General features: G+C 33.7%; 2 protein-coding genes across 2 annotated transcripts; one reads left to right on the top strand and one right to left on the bottom strand.

Moving 5' to 3' along the window:
* The first annotated feature begins 504 nt into the window (after nt 1–504).
* LOC136412388 (UDP-glucose 6-dehydrogenase-like) lies at nt 505–1,818 on the top strand. Its single transcript, XM_066395447.1, has one exon. It carries the CDS (start codon nt 505–507, stop codon nt 1,816–1,818), a length of 1,314 nt encoding a protein of 437 aa, XP_066251544.1.
* Nucleotides 1,819–3,114: 1,296 nt separating this feature from the next.
* On the bottom strand, nt 3,115–4,104 carry LOC136412387 (uncharacterized). Its single transcript, XM_066395446.1, has one exon. It carries the CDS (start codon nt 4,102–4,104, stop codon nt 3,115–3,117), a length of 990 nt encoding a protein of 329 aa, XP_066251543.1.
* Nucleotides 4,105–24,336: the final 20,232 nt, after the last annotated feature.

Here is a 24,336-nt window from a genome sequence, read left to right as displayed (position 1 = left end):
TGAACTTCTTATTTTTATTGTATCTGCGTTAATCTTTGCTATATTAGACATACTTAATAAGAAACTTGTGATAAAAGAGTCAGTAATAAGTATGTTATTTTATTCAGCTCTAACGACAACTATTTTTTCTATTCCACCTTTGTTATTTTATTGGCATATGCCTTCCTTGTTGGAATTAATATTACTGCTGATTTTAGGAATTAATTCAAATCTAATTTTGCTCTTTATGTTAAAAGCTTTTACTCTTACTGATGCTACTGCACTTGCACCTTATAGATACATAGAGCTAATAATTTCTGCAATAGTAACATACGTTATATTTAATGAATTACCTGATAAAAGTGCTTTATATGGTACTTTGATATTAATACCGTCAACCTTATTTATAGTTTATTCGGAAGGTAAGGAAATTAAGAAAAATAATGTAACAACAAAAGTTTATGACTCTAATTGTTAATGGTGTTTATTTTAGATGCTAAGCTATATTTTTAAGGTGATAATAAAATGCACATAACTATTATAGGAGTAGGGTATGTAGGCTTAGTATCTGGTACAATGTTATCGGAGCAGGGCCATAAAGTTGATTGCATTGACATAAATACTGAGAAGATTGAACTTTTGAAATCAGGGAAAATTCCCCTATATGAACCTGGATTAGCAGATTATTTAGAGAATAATATAAAGTCACGAAGGATAAGATTTTTCGATTCGTATTTTCAAATAAATCCCAATACAGAAGTAGTATTTATAACTGTAGATACTCCATCAGACTCCCTAGGAAATGCAAATTTAAAGAATGTATATAATGCAGTAAGTGAAGTTTCTGAGAGAATTAATCAAGATTGCTTAATAGTGATAAAGTCAACTGTTCCTCCTGGTACTGCAGAAAATATACATAATTATTTATCTAATAAGGGCTATAACTTTGATTTGGGGGTTAATCCAGAGTTTCTCAAGCAAGGCTCTGCAGTATCAGATTTTTTATACCCAGATAGGATAATAATAGGAGTAAAAACTAAGCTAGCTAGGGCAAAACTAGAAGTTATATATAGACCATTTATAGATAAGAATATTCCGTTAACAGTCACTGATACAGTTACTGCTGAAATGATTAAATATGCTTCTAATGCTTTTCTAGCAACAAAGGTTGCTTTTATCAATGAGATGGCAGGTTTATGTGAGCTATTAGGAGCAGACATTGACCTTTTAGCTAACAGTATGGGAATGGACCATAGAATAGGTAAGGAATTTCTCAAAGCTGGTCCAGGATTTGGAGGATCATGTTTTCCTAAAGATTTATCGGCCTTAATAAGGCTTGCTGAAGATCACAATGTCAAGCTACAAATTTTAAATTCAGTTAAGGAATCTAACTATAATCATATAACAAACATTGCTAAAAAGGTAGAATATGTATTAAATGGAGTCCAAAATAAAAAAATAGCGATATGGGGGCTAACTTTTAAGTCTGGTACTGATGATGTAAGAAATAGCCCAGCTATAGATATTGCAAAATTGTTAGTGAATAACAAGGCTAAAATTACTGCATATGATCCAATGGGGATGGATAATGCTAGGCAAGTTCTAAAGGATATAGAGTACGCAGACAATGCTATAGGGGCTGCAAGGGACGCGGAAGCCTTGTTATTGTTAACGGAGTGGAAAGAATTTAAAAATCAAGATTTTTTAATCTTAAAGGATGCTATGGCTACACCTAATATCTTTGACTTTCGTAACTTGTTAGATAATGAATTGCTACTAGGATATGGCTATAACGTTTATTCCCTGGGTAAAAAATTATCTACAAAGTTTAACTGTTGAGAAATGTTTTCTACACCGCTTTACTTAGTTTTTTAAGGTCTTTGCTTGATAGTATGGAAAAGCAAACGAGTGCAACAACAGAGCAAATGGAAAAAAATGAAAACATAATACTGTTACCAAAGTGCTGAACAAGTACTCCTAAGAGCACGCATGAAAATATTGAACTTGCAATATACCCAAATAATCCTGTTAAGCTTACAATTGCACATACATTATTTTGTGGAGCAATTTCTACAGCTATAACACCTGTCAGTACTTGCACTCCAAATATAAAAAATCCTAATAAGATTGCGCCAAGGTTCATAAGAATTATATTTTGACCAAAATTCATTGCAATAAAAGTGAGTGCTATACCCAACATGTAAAGTAATGCCAGCAAGCTTCTATTTTGAAAGAAGTACATATCACTAATTCTTCCTGTGATTAAAGTTCCAAGGATTCCACCTAAATCATATACGCCTGTTATTAGTGAGGATTGTACAAGAGAAATTTGTAATTTATCCCTTAAAATTATAGGAAACCAAAAGAAGATTCCCATTTTTATAATATAAGCACAAAAAGTAGCACAACATAGAAACCATATGGAACTTGTTACCTTGATACCTATTTGAGATTTCTGCACCTTATAATAGGTAGTAAAGTTGGCACTTTCTTTGTAATATGCCTTTAATATTATATAAATTCCAAAAAGTAAGCATAAGAGACCAGAGTACAAAAATGCACTTTTTGCATCATATATTTTAATTATACTTGGTAATACAATTAAAGTAATACAAGAACCAAGTTGCTGAGATGCGCTCATAACTCCCCATGATGATGCAATTGAAGAGATGCTAGAGTTTGTAACCATAAACTTGGTAATAGCTGGCCAACCTAACCCTTGTGTCCAAGCTAATAATATTAATGTTAACAGTAATAAAGTCAGATTATTATATGATAAAGTTATACCAATGGTTAATAATCCAGTTGAAATATTGCATAGCCCAAACATAAATAATGGATTATTTTTGGAGTCCATGATTATTCCATTAACAAATTTTGATATTCCATAAAAAAAAGAAAAGCAGGCAAAAAAATAGCTTAATTTTACATGGTCAGTATCTATTAACAGTGGTAGAGCAATTGGTATACTTTGTCTTGATAAATAAAGCAGCATATATCCACAGAAGAATAGTAAATATTGAAAGAAGACAAAGTTCATACCTATTCCCAAATAGCTCTATGCAGATGCTAGCATAATACTATATTGGTATAATATTGTTTGACAAGAAGTTTGCAAACAATTAGTGCAGAAAATTACTTACTTAGTATCTTTCTTATAGCAGATACAGTAGTATTAATATCTTCATAGCTTATATCTCTATGTGTTATAGCTCTGATTTTACCTTTGATGTTAGCCATTCTAATTCCATAATTTGTCATTAGTACGTTTATTAATTCTTGAGTAGATATACAATTAGTACGTAATGAAAAATACGCTATATTAGTTTTATACAGGTCGATATCAATTATAACTTGATCTATGGAGTCTAGGCCTTCTATAAGGTGCTGCATTTTTTTATGATCTTCTTCTAAAGAATTTACATTATTATGTAGAGCATATAAACATGCAGCTGAAATAATGCCAGCTTGGTGCATACCTCCGCCAATTTGAAACTTATAGTACCAAGCTTTTTCAATAAACTCTTCACTTCCAAGCAATATTGCGCCCATTGGAGCACCTAATCCTTTACTAAAATCAATGAATACCGAATCAAAATAACTTGCATACTCCTTTGGAGATATTTTAGTATGAGCACAAGCGTTGAACAGTCTTGCTCCATCTAAATGAGTGAATACGTCATTCTCCTTGCAGAGACTTGAGATCTCTTGAATATATTCTAAAGGCCACACAGCTCCACCACCAAAATTTGTCGTTTGTTCAATAGAAACAAGCCCAACTCTCGGAATATTTCTTAAACTAGGACGAGTAATAAACTCAACAATTTGTTCTCCAGTAAATATTCCTCTCGTACCTTTGATGGGCAAAGGAGTGGCATGTGCCTGGGCTGCGATCAAGCCAGATTGTACTATGAGCGGGTGTGAAGTTTCATCAAGCAGCAAGTAATCACCAGGTCTTTGAATGTGTACTTTATAAGCAATTACATTGGACATCGTTCCTGAAATCAAAAAGATTCCTGCAGGTTTACCTAATATTTTACATGCGGTTGCCACTAATTCGTTCACAGTTGGATCTTCACATGCAGCTTCGTTTCCAACTTTTGCTTTAGCCATTGCTTCCCTCATTTTAGCTGAAGGGTCAGTGTTTGAATCGCTAAAGAAATCTATTTTTACTCTCATATTAAATTTAACACAACCTCCTTTATAATTTCAGCAGCTTTCATGATGTCTGTTTCCTTTGTGCCAAGGTGGGTAACTGCTCTTATATGAGACTCTAGCCAAGGAAAAAGCAATAAACCATAAGCTTGGCACTCACTCAAGAAAACCTCATTAGTTACATTTAGTGCTTTTATACTAAAGCTTACTATATTAGTTTCTGGATAAGGTAGTACCAGTTTTATGTGTGGAATTTCTTTCATCTTATCTGCAAACAATTTAGCGAGCTTATTATCTTCTTTAAGCCTAGAGATATTATTCTGTAGCACGTATTTTGCTGCATTAGCACAATATCCTATCTGATGATAACCACTACCTAGCCAAACCTGTAGCTTTTTAGCCCTTTCAATTATCTCTCTTTTACCCATAAGCATTGAACCAAAAGGAGCGCCAAGTCCTTTAGTAAAAGAAAAGCTCATTGTATCCACATATTTAGCATAATCTGCTAAAGCAATATTTGTTTCGATATGAGCATTAAATATTCTTGCACCGTCTAAATGAAGATTTACATTGTGAGCTTTTAAAAAGTGATATAACTCGACTTGTTTTTCAAAAGGATAAATTTTACCATTAAACCCATTTATACTATTTTCTATAGAAACAAGACTCACCTGAGCAAAAATTTTATACCTCGGCTTAGAATTAATAGCATATTCTACTTCATCAACATCTAAGATTCCGCTATTATTTCTAATACAATTAAATACGATATTATTTACTTTTGCATTGCCTGCACTATCGAAAAAATTAACGTGATAATTATAATGAGTTATTAGTTCATCACCAGGACTTGTTTGACTGGCAATGGCTAATCTATTTGCAAGCATACCGCTGGTTACAAATAATGCTTCTTCTACTTTGAATAATTGTTTGCAATATTCTGATAAGTCATTACAGCTTTTGTCTTCACCATAAGCAAAATCTCCAACAGTTGCATTACTTATTGCATGTATAACGTTGGAGCTCTGCAGAGTTGTAGTGTCACTTCTCAGATCAATAATTTTTTCCATCTTATTTTTTGCTATTCAAACAACCAATTTGAGCATTCCAAAGTTCCTTGTAAAGACCTTGCTTAGAAACTAATTCAGCATGTTTACCATCTTGGACAATTTTTCCTTTGTTAAATACTAGAATTCGGTCCATGTGTAAAAGTGTAGAAATACGGTGTGCTATAGTAATCGTAGTTTTATTTTTCATCAATTTGAATAAACTCATTTGAATTGTTTTTTCTGTTATAGAATCTAACTGACTTGTCGGTTCATCGAGAAATAATATAAGAGCGTTTTTTAAAAATGCCCTTGCTATTATTATTCTTTGTCTTTCTCCTCCAGACAGCTTGATACCTTTTTCTCCGACTATAGTTCCATATTGATCTGGTAGAGTCATAATGAAATCGTGAATACCAGCCAGCTTTGCAGCTCTCATTATTTCTTCGATAGTAGATTGAAGTCTACCATATATGATGTTTGCTAAAATAGTATCATGAAATAATAATGGGTCTTGAGGTATTACAGATATTTGTTGCCTCAAAGAACTCTGTGTAACTTCTGATACTATTTGATTATCAATCTGTATATTACCTTTTTTAACATCAAATAGCCTTAGGATTAAGTTTATAAAAGTAGATTTACCACCTCCAGAATAACCAACTAGACCTACCTTTTCGCAAGGATTAATGGTCACTGAGAAATCTTGAAATAATGGCTCCTGACCTTCATAAGAAAAAGAAACATTATTAAACGTTATTCTTCCACTTAATAAATTTAATTCTTTAGCATTTTTCTTATCTTGAATTTCTGGTACAGTAGTCAAGATTGGCAATGCATCTGAAACTTTGCCGAAATGAGTAGAAAATTGCGTAAGATTCCTAGTTAGATGGTTAAGAAACTCTATAATCGATATATTAATTCCAAGTACAAGAGCAATATCTCCTATTGCAATCTTGTTCAATTGATAATCATGAATTAAAAAATACAAGTTTACTGCTTGGAGTATATCGAATGAATAGCCATATATAAACCAAAGACAAAAGTATGCCCACTGTAATTTTCTCTCTGCAATAGTTCTTTTCTTGCATATTTGAAAAAATTTGTGTCTCTCATGTGCTTGCTGAGTAAATAACCTTACTGATATAACATTTAAAATACTATCTGCTATACTAGCTATTACTTGTGAATTTTGTTTAGAGTAATTATCAGCTAGTTCAGTAAGTACACGAAAGCTGAAAATCGATACTAAAATAAAAATGCTTACCCAAGTGAATGTAGCGATTGCAAATTTTATGTTTACTAATGATAAGGTATAAATAGCTAAGACTAATGCTATGCTGTAACCGAAAAAACAATCTATAAGCAATCTTATTAACTCTATCACACTATCCATTAAGTTACTGGCCTTATGTACTAAACTTCCGGATAAATTGTTCTGATAATAGGAGTGGTCTTGTTGGAGTAGCCTACAAAAAGACGTATCAGCTATTTTTTGACGCATTAAGGTAAACATTCGAATGTCAACAAAATAGCCATAGAATCTAAAAGCAGTAGTGATAAGTAATGCCATACCAAGATAAGCGCTTACAGGTAATAAAAGATTTTCAATTACATTACCTTCCTGATATTTTACAGCTGTATCTAGAATATTTTTTACTAAATACTTTCTAAAAGACAAATCAACAGCTACCACCAGGGCAACTAAAGACATTATAAGTACATTAAGTTTGAATTTAGATACTATATTCAAGATGAACATCAATACACATTTGAAGCTATCAACTCTACCTCTGTTCATTTATAATGCTAGCTCCACTACGTTGACTTTTTTATTGAGAAATACAAGTAGTGAAAACCATAAATTTTTGTAGATTTTTCCTGAGATATCTCCAGCATCATGTAGTGCTGACGCTTGATTGAGAATAAGTAGCTTATATAAATCTCGCTTAGCTTCAGCAGTGTCGATCCCAGAAATATTTGTAGTTGTATCTGTAATAAAGGCTAACCAGCTCTTGATAAGTTCTTCCATATTTTTTACTTTTATACTTTCCTGGTAGCAAAATAATGACAAGCATTTTCTCAGTATAGATTCTGTTAACTCACCACAATTGAGTATACCAAAAACTGAAGGCTGAGGTTTTGGCACATAGGGAAGATCTTGATCTTTTATAATCCACCTTGTTACATAAGCAAATCTATCTTTAGCATCTGTGTTCTTATCACTACCATGCCATAACCGTGAATCAAAAACTATCGCATCTCCTGCTGAAATAGGTAGTGACTTAATTTTGCAATTTTCTCGGTTATTTGAGTATTGATCAAAAAAATATGGGTACCAAAAATCAACTAAAGGCTGTATTTCCCATTTATGACTGTTTTCTATAATTTGCAGTGCACCTGAAGTTTCACTGACATTATTCAAAGCCAACCAAACAGAAAAGTGGTAAGGATCATTGAAACTATAGGAGATGTCTTGATGGAAGGGAACTGCATCTATTAAATCAGCAGTTTTACATATAACATTTGATTTTTTCTGCAGTATCTGACACTGAAGTGACTTTTCAAGGTAATTTTTAATAAATTTATCTAATGCTTGAGAGATAATTCTAGTTACTCGAGATGACGTGCCCCATCTGCCGGTACAGTTTAAGTAGTCAGAAGTTGAAACATTTAGTTCTTGGGATAGCTTTGATATTTTATTTATTATATCACTTAAAGACTGAGTTATTAGTTCTAAAGGAACCAGATTTTTGATAATAAAAAAACCATTTTTTTGTAGTATTTCCATATGATTAACACCCGACATCAATGACTGATAAGTAATCTGTTAAAGGCACAACAGCAAAAATTTTGAATCCTTTTACTTGTTTTAATATTTTTTCCCAATCGCTTAATGTTCTTAGTTTACCTCCTGTTTCAACCATTACATTAATATCTACAGAGCCTCCAGCTGGAGAGCGGTAATCTAAAATAGTTTCTATCAATAAAATACGAGATATTCCTTTGACCAATTTTAAATAAGACAATACTTTATCATCATCATAATGCTGTAGAAAGCGGCAAAAGACACCTAATTCATAATTTGTAGCTGATAGTTCTTCCTGAGTTATAAGTTTGACTTTTAAATTTTCTACTAACTGTCTTGGTACTTTATGTTCGTTATATAGGCCTATAGAACCTTTATTGTGTATATCAGAATAAGCAAGAAATAAAGAATGTACACCAAATAGCAATATATTCTTAGCATCATCTATATTAATTCTAGAATTAAACTCTTTAGTATCAAACCTAGAATATCCTAGCAATGCTTGGTAAAACGCTATTTTCTTATCTTCTGATGCTTCTCTTTCCTTAAAAGATTCAAATGAAGAGATTGACTTCTGTTTTAGTATATCGGCAATATTTAACCAATTCTTTTCAGCGGCAACTCTTGCCCACATCGTTGCTGCTTTTGGCAAAAATGGTATTTCCTTAAAACACTTACCTTTTGATGATAGTTTCCATAAGTCCTCATCCTTATCGTAATCAATAAACCCTATTTCCCACAACGCCCTTAACAGCCTTTCTAGATTTGGTACGATAATGTTTAACTTTTTAGATAAAACCGGCATAGTTGCAGGTAAAATATTTAACAAATCAAGTTCAATAGCAACGTTTGTTAGGTACGTTTTCCAAAAGGCTGAAAGTTCTGCAGAAATCCTATGCACTTGAGATTCTTTACCTAAATCAACAATATTAAACTTTACATTTCCGGTAATATCGATTTGTCCTAACACACCTTCAAAAGTTTCAACTTTTGCCATCCCATTATAGAATGCTTCTACCATTTTAAATCTCTGCTGGTAAACAGGATCACCATTAATATCTATATGAAACCAACCATGTTGATCTTCTGCAATAGAATACCCTTTATGAAAAACATTAAGTTTTTTATACCATTTATTATGTACTAACTTTCCATGATGATTAATATGTGTAGCTTTACCATCCTTATAGACTACAGCGATACCATCCTTAAAATCTCCAACATAATCATATTCCTCCTGATAAATCCTGTTGCCATTTAAATTAATATGAAAACATTTATCATGTCTTCTAACTATACAAGCATCTTCCTGATAATTTCCAACCCATTGATACGACTGTTTGTATACTCTACATCCAGATGGATCAATATGGTAACACTCTGTATCATCTTCTACGGCTGCTCTATTGAAGTAGAATCCAAGAGTTTTTAGAAATCTATGATGATAAACTGCTTCTCCTCTTACATTGATATGATAAGCACCTGTCTGATCATAAACCGGTGCAAGACCGGGCTCATGAAATTTACCAACCTTTATAAACCTATTTTCATACAAAGGATTTCCTAGCAACTCGTGAAACCTCTCACACGGTGAAATTTTAATAGATCTAAGATTATCTTTGATTAATTGATCAAAGGTTTTCTCATGTTGCATGTTTTGCATAATTTGTAATTTAAATAATTCTTTTGTAAGCTTAGGTACTCACTACTCTGCCATATTTCCTCGAGTTTAACCTCATTAACATTACCAAAATTTCCTAATGTCTTACGGAGTTCATCTGGAGCACAGCAAGGACTAAACTTTCCTTCATTGTTTATCCATGCTTCTTTACCTAAAAATGGGCATTGACCACCTGGAGCCAAATCCTTAATACCTTCTTGAGAAAGGATTGTGAAATTTTCTAATTTTATCTTTTTACCATTTGGCAATAGCATATTATCTCTAAGTTCGTATAACCTTCTCACCTCCGTGTTCCATCTACTAATTGCTAATTCATCTCTTCTCATAGGTAGATCCTTAATTTCCTCAAAATGTGCCCAAAGATGATGTCCTTTGACTCTATCTATGCCGTTCTTTATGGCCATCTTAACTATGTCATAGAGTTCATGTAAATTACTTTCCAAAAATGTTAATTGTAAAGTAACGGTACACCTTTCACCTGTATCGCTAAAGTATTTATCTCTAACTTCAAGGAAAGTTTTTAAATTTTCTGTCACTACTTCCCATTTTGAACCTTTCATGATTCTTTCATGAGTTTCTTTAGTTGCCCCATTCCAGGAAATCTTAACATCAGATAAAATTGGTACCAATAGTTCAGCCCATTTTCTAGCTCCTTTAATGGGAAAAGAACCATTGGTTGTGAGGTTAAGCTTAAGGCTGAACTCATGGCACAAATTGATTATTTCATCAAAGCTTTTATACATTAAAGGCTCACCCATAGTAGAAGGAATGATTTCCCTTAAAGGTGTTCCAGCTGCTTCCTTAATTACTTTTCTGATAGTTTCTATCGACAGTATCTTAGGTTTTATTCCTTTAGCTTTCTTTTCTTCTTTAACTTTGCTGTATGGTGAAAAACATTCGCACATTATACAAGCAAAATTGCAGTAATCTGGATTAGTATCAAAAGTAATTCTCCAAGGACCGGGTTTAACAGTTACTGATTTGCCTTTCTTTTCAATAGCATTATGATAAACCTTGTTAAGTTTCTCAATATGCTCACTCATAGAAGGTATATTTCCATTTTCAGTATAAGGATAGCCTTTTTGGGTAAGTTTACTATATAACCCCTGATTTGTAGATAGGACTTGCATTTTTTCTGACAAACTACTTGCATCTCTGTGCTTAAATAATAGTCCATCTCTTACATATTCTGCCATGCCACCATAATCGGCTGTTATAACTGGTATTCTAAGTTGCTGTGCTTCATGTATTACTAATGGTGAATTTTCACCCCAAATTGAAGGAACGACTATTGCATCAACTTTATTAAATACGTCAGTAACTATATTCTTATTATCATAACTTCCCATCCACTCTATTCTTTCTTTAACAACAGATGAAAACTGATCGGCAATCGCTTTTAAAGCTTTAGTTTCTTCTCTTGCTGCTCCCCAAATTCTAAGTTTTGCTTTAGATGATAAGTGAGAAAAAGCTTTCAATAATAGATTAACACCTTTCTCGGGAGTATGAGTACCAATATAACCGAAAATAAACTCTTTTTCTTGTATTCTATTTCTATTCTTAAGACGATTGAGATCAAAACCATAATCAAGATAAGAAATTTTGTTTATCGGAACATTAAAATCCTGAGTAAATTTATCCATCAAGAATTTCGATGGGGAAATAAAGTAATCTATATAGTCTATTATTTTCCTTGTGTGCTTCATTCTAGTTGCAACCCATTGTTCCCAATAATTTATGTCTAAATTCAGGAATTCTTCATCTCCTGTAAAATATCCTTTGTAACATTGGGTTGCACATTTTTGATCCTTTTGTCCATCACAAAGCTGTAACAAATCTTCAGAATTGCGTTGAATAAACCTTCCTCTTGGACACATTAACCAAAAGTCATGTAGCGTAAAAATTGTAGGTATATTTTCTTTAAAAGCAATTTCTGGTAAAGTAATTGATAGATGATTAAGATGACCAAAATGTATAAGATCTGGCTGAAAGTTATCTATTACTCTTTTAAATTGTATATCTACTTCTCCATTAATAAATTTGTAACGATATTTAGCTGTGGGTATATTAATTAAATGTAGTAAGATTCGAGAATCACTACTATCTAGGGCTGTAGTGTAATAAAAATCAGGTAAAAAGCTATTTTCATACCTAGTAAATACTTGTACCTCATTGTTATTTGCTAGTTCATGAGCAAGAGTTTGGCTATAAACCTCTGAACCAGCACTATAATAAGGAGGGTAACCATGAATAACTTTTAATATTTTCATATATTACCATATCTATATTGTTAGGATATTCTTGTGTATTGTTTTGTAGACTTTTTATAAATTTACTTAATCCTACTTCTAATGAATGCTTTGGAGACCAACCAAGTAGCTCTTTAGCTCTAGTAAAATCACCATGGAACTTAGTTACATCAAAATTTCTTGGAGGATAAAAATCAATTCTAGAATCACTTTTTGTGACTTTTAATATTGTTTTTGCTAAGTTTTCTAAAGTACATGGGCTATTAGTAGTAAGATGAATAGCAGGAAGAGAAGATTTTTCACTTTGTAAATATTTAACAGTTAAGCATATACCCTCTATAACATCATCCAAGTAGGTAAAATCAAAAACGCATTCTTTACCTTCTATTTTAATAGGATCACCTCTTAATGCATTAATACAGAGTGCGGGAATTACTCTACTGTTATGATCTAGTAAACCACCGTATACATTTGAAAAGCGTAATATTGCTATATTAAAATCTTTTAAACTTGTTATTTGTTCCTCAATAAATGCTTTACCTTTGGCATAATTATTTATTGGATCGATACTAGCAGATTCTGTAACCGGCAGTTCCTTCTGCTCTCCATAGACTTCCCTACTACTTGCATATATAAACCACGGTTTATTTGGAAGTGAATTACATAACCCTAAAAACTGCATTGTACCATCAACATTAATTTTTTTACACAGTTCAGGATAAAGTTCACCATGTATAACTCGAGAAATTGCAGCCAGATGAATAATTCCTGTACACTTAGCAAGTAGTGGTACTATATCTTCTGAAAAAAAACTGAGTGGATTGTTGCGAAACCTAATATCACAGCTTATTACTTCATGGCCTTGGTTTTCTAACTTTTTCACCAAGGTCGACCCTATCAAACCTGCAGCACCTGTTATTAATATCCCCATGTATACCCTCTACTACAACTAGGAAAATTTGTCGTACCAATTATCTTACAAGTAAGAATCAAAAGGTATTATAAAACCAGTATAAAACAAATGTCAACTTAAATTAATGAATAAAAAAATGTAGTTATGAAATAAAAGTTGGCTGCCTTCTTTCTTGAAAATAGTGTTCGGCTTTAATCAAATCCTCCTTATTATTTACTCCCATTGCTTCTCTTTCATCAGAAACTACATAACCTACACTCAAGTTATTGGTTGCTGCAATCGGCACTATATCATTAAGACAATATTCATTGGTCGAATTATTGAATTTTATTTCTTTTACTAAGGTAAAGAGATCTTTAGCATATAAAGCCATTATTCCAGAGTTTGCAAGAAGCATTTTATCGCCATTTTTTAGGATTTTTTGAACATTTCCGTAATTATCAATTACTAATCTTCCATATTGTTCATCTTGACTATTGAATCCAAGAAGAACTAAATTATTATACTTTAAACAATCAGTCATTTTCATAACTGTATCGCTAGATATAAAAGGAGTGTCTCCATACTGTATTAAAACTATGTCTTGATCAGATAAGTCCTCCAGATTTTCTAGAGCAATTTTAACTGCAGTGCCAGTGCCTGTAATATCTTCTTGAATTATTAGTTTTATATTGTATTGATCGATTATACTTTTTAGAGTATCAAAGTTTTCTAAATCTTTTAGAAGGGAGTTGTTAACAACAATTGATAAGCTTTTTAGACTCAGCGATTTTGCATTAGAAATTATATGTTCTAAAAGAGTAAGATTTCCCACTTGGTGCAACGCTTTTGAATATTCAGAATTCATTCTACTGCTCTTTCCTGCTGCTAATATTATCAAAATGTTACTCATACATAACTCAGGAATTGATTAGGTAGTAAGTTAATTCATAATTAGTAAGATGTAAAGCCCACTGTAATTTTTGTATATTTTCTAGATCTTGGCACCCTCATTAGAGTTTCATTCAAGAGAGCTATAACTTTAAACTCTTTACTCGATTTTCTACGCTGACATCTTGTAAACTCTGATCTGGATTTTTAATATTTCTAATAATCTACTTGCAAGGTTTGAGTGTTTATTGATTACTGCAACCTGGACTAATGACTTGTCTTGATCATTACGAGCATTTGTTACAGCTAAGCGCTCATCAGGTTTTATTGCTTTCAGCTTACTGATAATTTCAACATTACCATTTTTTGCATTCTCAAACAGCTCTTCTACTAATTTCAATAGGTTAGTAATATTTTGGTCTCGAGAAAGATCAAGTGGTATTTTACCTTCCTTATTCTTGATGTTATAAATTGCACCATGTTTCAACAAAGACTTTACAGCTTCAAAAAAGCTATTTTCAGTAGCAACATGCAACGATGCAGTGCCTTTAACTATTGTTTTAGCATTAATAAAATCACTCAATTTATTGTGGCTTACACGTTGTAACAAAGCTTCAATAATTTCTTTATGACCTTTGGAAGCAGCAGTGTGTAATGGTGTATTACCTTTGTTAGTAACTTTAGTAGCATCAGCTCCATTTGCTAGCAAGATATTTACAACTTTTATGTGCCCATTATTAACAGCATAATGTAATGGCGTTCTTCCATCCACGTTCTTCGAATCAATGATTGCTCCATCTCTAATGGAACTCTCAATTCCTAAATAATTATTATCTTCTATAGCCTTAAATAACTTCTCAACCAATTTTAGTAATTTTATTACTTCTGGGTTTCCTCTTCTTTCCGCAAAGTGTAATGGTAAAACATATCTACCTCCTTCAGCTCTAGCATTAAAGTATGCTCCGCTAATAAGCAGAGACCTAACTATATCTAAATTACCAATTTGTGCCCCTAAGTGTAAAGGTGTAGCATTTTTATCCATTTTTGCATTAACATCCGCTCCATTTATAATAAGAGTTTTAACTACCTTAGGATGACCATATTGAGCTGCAAGATGTAGGGCTGTGCCTTTATTTTGATTTTCTTTTACATTTACATCAGCACCATGTTTCAATAGAACGGTTGCTATCTGATCATAACCTTTTTCTGCTGCAAAATGTAAAGGAGTCCAATTTGTGTGATCTAAAGCATTAATATCTGCTTCCTTTTCTAAGAGCAATTCAACCACCTCTAAATGATCATGGTCTACTGCAAAGTGTAGAGGTGTAGTACTTTTAACTGTTTTAGCATTAATGTCTGCTCCTTTATCAAGCAAAGATTTAGCAACTTCTAAATTACCATCATATGCTGCACAATGTAGAGGAGTCCAACTTCTGTTATCTAGAGCATTAATATCTGCTCCATTTTCAATCAAGAAATTCATTGTTTCCAAGTGATTATGTTCTGCTGCCAAATGTAGAGCTCTTCTACCATCATCCATCTTTGCATTTATATTTGCTCCTTTTGCAATTAAGCTCTCTACTATTTTTAAAGAAAAACCATTATATGCTGCATTATGTAAAGGAGTCCAATTCTGATCATCCACGGTGTTAATGTTTGCTCCATTTTTAATTAAAAAATCACTCACCTCGAAATGACTTTGCTGAATTGCTAGATGCAAAGGTGTAAAACCTTCGTTTTTTTTAGCATTAACATTGGCTTTTTTCTCTATTAGTAGCTTCACTACTTCTAAGTGACTATTCTGAGATCCTATATGTAAAGCTGTGGAATTATCGTGGCCTTTAGCATTAACATCAATTCCCTTTACGAGAAGAAGAGACTTAACTACTCCAAAGTGATTACGTTCTGCTGCTAAATGTAGAGGTGTAAGATTCTCATAATCCTTAGCATTAACATTAGATTTTGCTTTTAGTAAAATGTCTACTAACTCTAAAAAGCCATTTTGAGACGCCAAATGTAGAGGTGTAATCTTATCATCTGTTTTTGCATTAACGTTTGCTCCCGCTTCAAGCAGAACTTTAACTATATCTAACCTACCAGTTTGTGTTCCCAGATGTAAGGGTGTAATGTTTGCATCAACTTTACGATTACCTATGCCTGAAGATCCAGCGTTAATATTAGACCCTTGTAAAATAAGAGCTTTAACTACTTCGAGGTTACCATTTTGTACTGCAGAATGCAAAGGTCTTGCTCGATCATTATTTACAGCATTAACATCTAATCCCTTTTCAATAAAAACATTTACTATATCTAGATGACCATTCTCTGCTGCTAGGTGTAAAGGTGTATTAAGTTTATCTGTTTTAGTACTAAGATCTGCTCCATTTGCAATCAAGGTGTTGACTATATCTAAATATCCTTGCTGGGATGCAAAACTTAAAGGTGTAAAGCCTAGAATGGTCTTATGGTTTACATCTGCTCCATGAGCAATAAGAAAGTTAACCATCTCTAAGCGATTTTTTGCAATTGCAAAATACAGTGGCGTAAAGCCATCGTACTTAATCTCTGAGTTAATATCTAAACCCTCTTCTAAGAAACTCTTTCTGCTAGTAGCTCTTTTTTAATCAAGACATAACCAAATTCACTAGCTTTCTTGCTTAGAGTCTTCACTATTTTTTCCTTATATAACTTTTCATAGTAATCAATGCCCTTCTCTACATATTCCTGTCCATACTTTAGCATACTATAAAAAATGCACGCCAATTTCCTAGCCGTAGCGGTAATCGCTTTCGGTGCTCCTAGTCGTTTTTTTAACCTTCTGCAATATGCACCAATCCCACCGTTGCTTCTTGACACACACTGGGCAGCCATCCTAAAAGCATTTGCAGCACGAGCAATAACTTTGCGAGTTCTCGTCCCAAATACTTTTTCCCCTGTAACTTTATTAGCAGGACTTAGCCCCAACCAAGAAGTAAAGTGCTTCTCTGATGGCCATTTATCGTGGTTCAAACCAACTTCTGAGATAATTGTTTGTATAGTTAGCACATCAAGCCCAGGAACTTTAGTAAAATCAATACCGGTTACTCTATACAGTTCTTCGTGTAAAGGAAAGTCTGGTCTGTTTTTTGAAAACCTATTCTTTATTTTGCTGCATCGCTTATTCTCGTCAGATTTTGTTTCAAATGTTTTGTAATATTGTTCGATGCTTTTGTCGCATTCTGCTATTTTTTCCTGATAAATATTATACAATTCAAATTCTTGCTTTAACACAAATAAGAGTTCCTTTCTGTAGTCGCCTTTTAGCGCTTTTGCCATGGTAGATCTATCATTTCTTATCCGTACATCTCTCAATTCTGATAATTTTTCAGGATTCCTTTCACCTTCAATTATTGCTTTGATAATTTGCATACCGGTCACTCCAGTAATATCACTTATGACTTTGTGTAATTGAACGTTCATTTGAATTAACGCTTTTTGCATACGTAGAATATGTGTGGATGCACTTTCAATCAGGTTGCTACGTTGCCTAACGTAATTACGCAACACACACATTTGATCATCAGGTCTAAACGACCCATGGAGTAATCCATAGCTGTGTAATTGTTGTAACCATTGACAGTCTTGAACGTCGGATTTTCTACCAGGCACGTTCTTAATATATCGTGCATTTACCAATTTTACCTCAAATCCATATGACTCAAGTATTTGAAACAAAGGAATCCAATATACTCCTGTTGATTCCATAGCTACTGTTCTAACTTTACATTTCTTTAACCACCCTGCTAAGTTATGAAGATCAACTGTAAAGCATCCAAATTTTTTGACACGTTGTTCATCTCTTCCTTCAGGTACACATACATAATGCACAGCTGAGCCGATATCAATTCCTGCTGTATCAGGATTCACTATTTCTAGTTTACTTTTTGCCTTTATCATGGTAATTATCCTACTATAACTTATAATGGAGAAGCACTTAAGCTTGGGACGGTTAGATTATACAATCTTCTAATCGAGGTAGTCATAATAGACTCCATCAGTGGTTTAACCGTTCCTCCAAAACCACGCTCCTAAACGGGCACTTAAGCACCATTGATCAGTCGGTTATAACTGCAGAAGTACTTCTTGATAAATTATATATAAAAATTGCTATGGAAGTGAAGAAATAGTTTCTTTCCGGTTTAACAAGATTTTTTTCTTGTTCGACGCTCTTAAATAAGTTCACTACTTATCGTTCTACAGCCAGAATGTCACACAAACGAAAGTTTAATTTGTGCTTACTGTAGACATGGGGTTTTAAATGTGATACCCATGGATGTGAAATCCCACCCCTGAAGATTAGAATTCAAGCAGTTTAGCTTTAACCATATTGATCAGGTGTTGCAAGCCGTTACCTTACACATCTTCAGATAACTCTCGCTTTACATACATGCTCTTGTCCTCCTTCCCTTTCGGGTTAAAGTTAGTTGTTCACCTCGAGGCCATTTATTCTGAACCCCGCTTAGCTCCGCTAAGTATTTCTTAATGCGTACCACGGCGCACACTTTGCGCCTCATACGGCTTCTCTCCAATTTGGTGCTTTTCATGCACACCTCCTGTGTAATTCATCGTGACAATGTCCATGTAACAAAGATAAGTTTTTGATCATATTGTTTCGTCTATTCCGGTCTTTGTGATGTATTTCTATTGTATCATCACTTTTAAACCATAGTCTACAATTATCACATTTACTTTGTTGTAACTTCAATAGTTTTATTACTCTTAATGGCTTATCTGGTATTTTTCTCAGACGTTTACCCCAATAAACCCAATCACCATCATATGGAGATCTGGTTCTTTGCACTTTGATATGTCGTTTAATAACATGATCGCTGTGTATAATAAGATGTATCTTGTTACTTATCATAAAACGCCAGTTATCGTTATTATACTTTTTAAAGTATTTTCTTTTTATCCAGCATTTCCCTTTGTTTGGGTGCCTAAAGACTGCCCACTTCCAGAGCTTTCTATGTATAGTATTATCCAATGAGCTAAAGATTTTACATGAAACTACCGAAGAGTAATATTGACTCCATCCTCTGTTTATTGGCTTGAGATTCCTTATTATTACTTCCTGTGGTGCCCCACGCATTTCTCTAAGTTTATGTTTAATAGCAAATGTATGCTGCTTTATAGAATTACGACTTGGTTTTATTAATAATGTGTAACCTTTTTTACTTTCTTTTGTTGGATATTGTCTTATTGAAAATCCAAGAAAATCAAATCCTGGTTTTGTTTCGTCAATGGTTCTTAATGTATGAGAAACTCTTGTTTTAGAGGGCTTTAATTTTAGTCCAATGGTTTCTAACCATTCTTCAACTAAAATTTTTGCTTTAAGAATAATCTCTTCACTTTCATGTATGACGACAAAATCATCACAGTAGAAAATTACACTAATAGACTTTTGCGCATTTTTATGTGATATCCTACCATATTTTCTTTTCATGCATTGAAAGAGTTCGTTTGTTAATGCTTTTTTGATATGTTGCTCTAATCCGTGTAATGCAACACAAGCTAGCAACGGTGAGATCGTCCCTCCTTGAATTGTACCACGTTTTGTGGATTGAAGCTTTCCATCTTCCATAACACCCGCTTCTAACCATCCTCTTATGATTTTCTTTAACGTTGGTGTGGTTTTCAAGCAGTTTATTATGGTTAATATTGTCAAAGCATCCAGAAATATCAGCATCTAATACATATGCTGTTTTCTGTTTTAGCACATCAAATATGGCTTCAATTGCATCATGACATGATCTACCAGGTCTAAAACCATAAGTGTTTGGCTCAAGTTTTGCCTCCCATTCTGGTTCCAACACCATTTTTACAAGTGTTTGTTTTGCTCGACACGATATAGTTGGTATACCAAGCGGGCGATACTCCGATGGCTTACCAGGTTTTGGGATCCAGACACGTCTTGATGGCTTTGCTTTCTTATATCTAAGGAGTTTGCCAATTGCAATCTTTCTTTTTGACTAAGGTTAGCTTTTCCATCAATACCTGCAGTTTTTTTCCCTCTGTTGTCCTGAGTTACCCTTCTAACTGCGATCGTTCTTGCACTTGTTGATTTGAGTAATAATCTCTGAAGGTTGTGCATCTTTTTGATATCATTACATTTAGAGGCTTGGTAAATTCGTTTTTGTAGCTTAAATGAAGATTTCTTCAGCTTTCGCCAAGGAATTCCATTCCATTCATACCTAGCTTTTTGCTGGTCCATAACATATTCACTACTATTCACCACTTTACCTTCCAAATTAAAGTGTTTACGTCTGCATATCCCAGATATTACTTTGGGCATTAGCTTCTTAAACAATCCTTCCACATAGCAGCTTGTGGTTGGCTACCTACTTATATTTAATGAATATAAGAGCTTTTATGTGGTTACTCCGTTCCATAGCTTCGTTTCACGTTAAACTTAGATTCCTACTATTTGCCGGAAGCTGGGAACATTAATAACTAAAGTCTTCAATCTTTAGTTCCCCTTTTGCTTCGTACCATTTTGGTCTATGCGTAGTTCAACCTCTTTTCGCATACTATGCTTTGACGACAATTCAAACATAGGTTCCTCTCGTAATCATATCTAACTCTGTTTGCAGGGATTCACCATGAGGTTTAGTGTTACCTGCTTTTATCTCATGCTTGCATCCCAAAGGTTGCCATCCTTTGAAATGTGAGACATACATTATCCCCGATGTCTAGGAAAGATGGAATTTAACCATCACAAAACCACGGCTTTCCGGGTCGCACTGAAGAAAAATAACCAACGATCCACTATGCTTACTAGCTGTTCTTCCTTATTCTTAGGAAATTTAGGTAGTTCAATAAATACAAATTGAAAATCTTTTAAGTCATGCTCATTGGTTTTCTCATCTCTTATAGTGTGGTTGGATATATAATCAAGCTTATCAGGAAATAAATTACAATTAGAGATAGCAATAAAGAAAACCTTCTTTAAATCAATGTACTTACCAGATTTATCAGCTTGCCTTGAGTAAGCCTTAGCAGCATATAGTTGAGCTCGTTTCTCAAAACCTTTATCACGAGCAAACTGGTCAGGTAAGGAAGCAGTATTACTACTACTCCCTCCCTTAGAAACCTTACTATTACCCACAAATATGAGGTTCATGAGCAAGTCTCCATCCTTCTGCTAGATCAAAGAGACGTCTCCACCCTTTCCAAAGAGTAATTGGTCCTGGTTTTGGGTCGCTTTTTCTTGCTAAATGACCTCCAAGTTCACGAAACGGCTTCTTTTATAGTAGGGGCTATATTTGGACATGGTTTCCTGTGTATTTTAACATATAAAACTTTCCATTCTTCCTCAGCTAATAAGGCAGTACATGGTAATGTTGGGTTAGTTCTTGCAATTGATGTAATAAAGAAAATTCTCCAAGCAATAATGCTCATGACTGTTAAATACCTCATTAATCTTTCTGCTGTTCCAAGTCTACATTCCTCAACTTTGAGACCAGATTTTAAAATCTTATGCAATATCTCTATTTTCCATCTCAAACAATACCAATTAACTTTTTCAACAGCTTCTTCAAAAGTACTGACCGGAAGATTTGTCAAAAGCATCCACTCTAGAGGACTTGCTTCGGGAGAAGAGTTTTTTTCAACAACATGAATTGCGTGAAGTTGTAGACTCTGTCGGTTTATATTTTATGTGACCTTCTTTACATTTTATATGGCCTTCATGTGATAAATTTTCCGAACCTAATTTCTAAAAACGCTGTCCTTTTTTGCTTGTTATCTCTAGCAGGGATTTCAACTTCTACTTTTCCAGCGCAAGGGAGGCCTTGGATAAATGACCATAATTTTTGCTTGTTCCTGGTATGCATGAATTTTTTATTTACATTTCTGTTGTGGCAAGCTCTTACTAAAATTTCTGAGTTAAGATTATGTGCAAGTTCAAAAAAATCATGCATATCTGCTTCTCTGTCACATACAGTTATAGCTTCGGTTTGGGCCAGATCTATAATATTATTTGTTTTCTTTAAACTTTCTAGCCATTTCATACTTTCTTTATCCTCAATATGAACGTTGTTACGATGGCTCTTTAGTCTTTTTTCTTCTTCAGAAATGAGTTGCCTCGAGTAAATCTTTTGATCCAGTATTCCCAGCTTCCGTACTAACAGCAAGGGCTGTATGCATTACTGCTCCTTTTCCAGCAATAGTTCCCAATCCGCTTATGGCTTGAGTATGAAATATAAGTTGTATCTTGAATCACAAGAATTCTTTTATGAGCTTTTGTTCTTTCAACTGTTTTATCAATGTGTGAAGCTAGAATATCGACTTTTTTTACGTTCTCATTTTGAAAAAAACGATATGCTGCTTTTGCTTCTGACCAACTTCCGCATGCCTCATTAATTGAGCTTTCAGGTAAACTTATCAAACTATCAGCAATCTTTACTAATCGGTCAGTTAATCTTTTATCTCCAAGTACAGCATCTCCAAATTCATTTTTAGCCCATTCATTACTCTCGTTTGCCATTTCTATACCCTCAATATTTGCAAACTCTAATATTGTAATATTTTACTTTTTAGTCCATTTATATTTGTGGGTAATAGTAAGATTTGATATGCTGCCAACACTTATGTTCAAATTAAAAATGTCATTTATGATACTAGCCACTTCACGCTTTGAGTTTTTGTAAAATCCGCTGAGTGCTGCAATTATAGACTTAACCCTTGGACCAAATGTATCTGGCGTAACACCTTCTGGTAACTTGCTACTTTTTCTTTTTCTGCATCTCCAACAACGACCATGTTCCAATTACTACATAAGGCCTAATTTCCGGAAGATCAACTTTTTGGTGAACATAAGGTTTTTCGCATATTACAAGCTCTCCTCCGCATTCGCAAATATTAGGCAACTCTATTTTTACTACTTTATCCGCTTCCATTGTGGCATGAAAATTTCCTTTATGCCCAACCTGATCGCCAACATTCCTTTCGCTTTTTGGCTTGTCCTTTTTTGTTTTGTACAATTCTTTAGAGCTCGGTAGAGATGAATTTTTCGAGTTTAAACCAAGCCTCTCTTTCAACTCAGCGTTCTCAATCCTCAAGGCCTTATTTTCTGCCTCTAACTCTTCTATCCTCCCTTCCAACTTTTCTATTTTTTGCTGTAAATTTTTGCAGAGTTCTAAAAGGTTTACCACATTACCTCACTTTTGCTCTATGATTATCTTTTTAGATCACTTTGTCTACCTTATTCTACCACTCCGCTGAACGGATACAATTTACTAAACAGAAAAAAAGGCAAAAGAAACCCTAGGGTAGCTAGTTATTCACTATCCATTTTTTAAGTTGGCGTTTTTTAATGTTTTAAATAGCGCGTTTCAGTTTGTGTAGGTAAAAACCTAGAAATATTGTGAAGACATAAGGTGCACATAGTGCAAAAAATTAAAAATAAGACGCCAACTACGTTGTTTTCTTGCTGTTTAATCTGCACAGATGAAGATAACTGAATACCTTCAGTTTCATGATAAGGGGGCTGGCGAAGGGTGTCAAGCAAGTTTTTTCGTTTCTATTTCCAATAAAAGTTTGTTATATGGTTATGCAAGAAGTCTATTATAAATGAAATGAATGTGAAAAATATCTTGTTAGCACTTTTAGTACAAATGATATTCAGTTTGCCGCTATTTGCAGCTGATCCTGTTTTGCTCAACTGCATTAAAACTCCAGAAATATATGGCCTTGATGCAAGGCCAAAAAATTTTAGCTCTTCAAACAATTTAAGAAGGAAACCTGGTTCTCCAAATAGTGCAATAGGGGAATTAATACACATAGTGGGTAGAATTACTGATATAAACTGCTTACCAATACAAAATGCTGTAGTTTCTATATGGCACGCGAATTCACGCGGCGTGAACCATTACGATAAGAATATAGAGGATGATCTGAATTTTGCTGGATCAGGAAGGTTTGTAGTGAATAATCTTGGCTATTATAATTTTATTACGATAGCACCTGGTAAAATTGGTGATAGAGCTCCACATATCAACTTTCTAGTTCAACATCCGGATTTTCCAGAATTCACAACGCAAATGTTTTTTGCTGACCATAATTGCGATAATTGCGCTGATCCTGTTCTTGAAGATTTTGTTAGTAATGGGCTTGCAAGCCTTCTCATAACACCATTTACTTACAGTGATCAGGTCATAAAAACCTATACGTTTAACATTACCTTGGGCGGATATAATAAGTTCTCTAATAAAAGATAAAAAACCTTGCATGTAAGGGAGTCCATAGTAAACTTAAGTGTTATTGTACTTAGGATGTATATGAAAAATATCTTACTGATGTTTTTGCTATGTTTTATGTACAGTTTACAATTATTTGCAACGGAGATACCAGCAATGAAAATAACAATTTCTAAAATTTCGCCCGATTTTAAAACAATAGTAATGGGTTTATTTGAGGACAACGAAACCGTAAATGATGGCGGAGTTTTGCAAGGAAAACAGGTCATAGATAATATAAAGCAATTTAGCGATTTCAATGGAAGTTTTGGTGAATTTTTCTCTACTGCTTTGCCAGAAGAAAAAAATGTCATAGTTGTTGGACTTGGTAAGAAGGGTGAGTGGAATGAAAATAGAGAA

Source organism: Euwallacea similis, chromosome 12 (assembly GCF_039881205.1).
Source record: "Euwallacea similis isolate ESF13 chromosome 12, ESF131.1, whole genome shotgun sequence".
NCBI classification, from domain to species: Eukaryota; Metazoa; Arthropoda; class Insecta; order Coleoptera; family Curculionidae; genus Euwallacea; species Euwallacea similis.
The sequence above is the reverse complement of the archived record's forward strand: the minus strand, read 5'-3'. Positions and strand labels throughout refer to the sequence as shown.

What these genes read in the sequence shown, in the direction of transcription:
- LOC136412388 (XM_066395447.1), top strand. Translation starts at nt 505, where the DNA reads ATGCACATAACTATTATAGGAGTAGGGTATGTAGGCTTAGTATCTGGT.
- LOC136412387 (XM_066395446.1), bottom strand. Translation starts at nt 4,104, where the DNA reads ATGAGGGAAGCAATGGCTAAAGCAAAAGTTGGAAACGAAGCTGCATGT.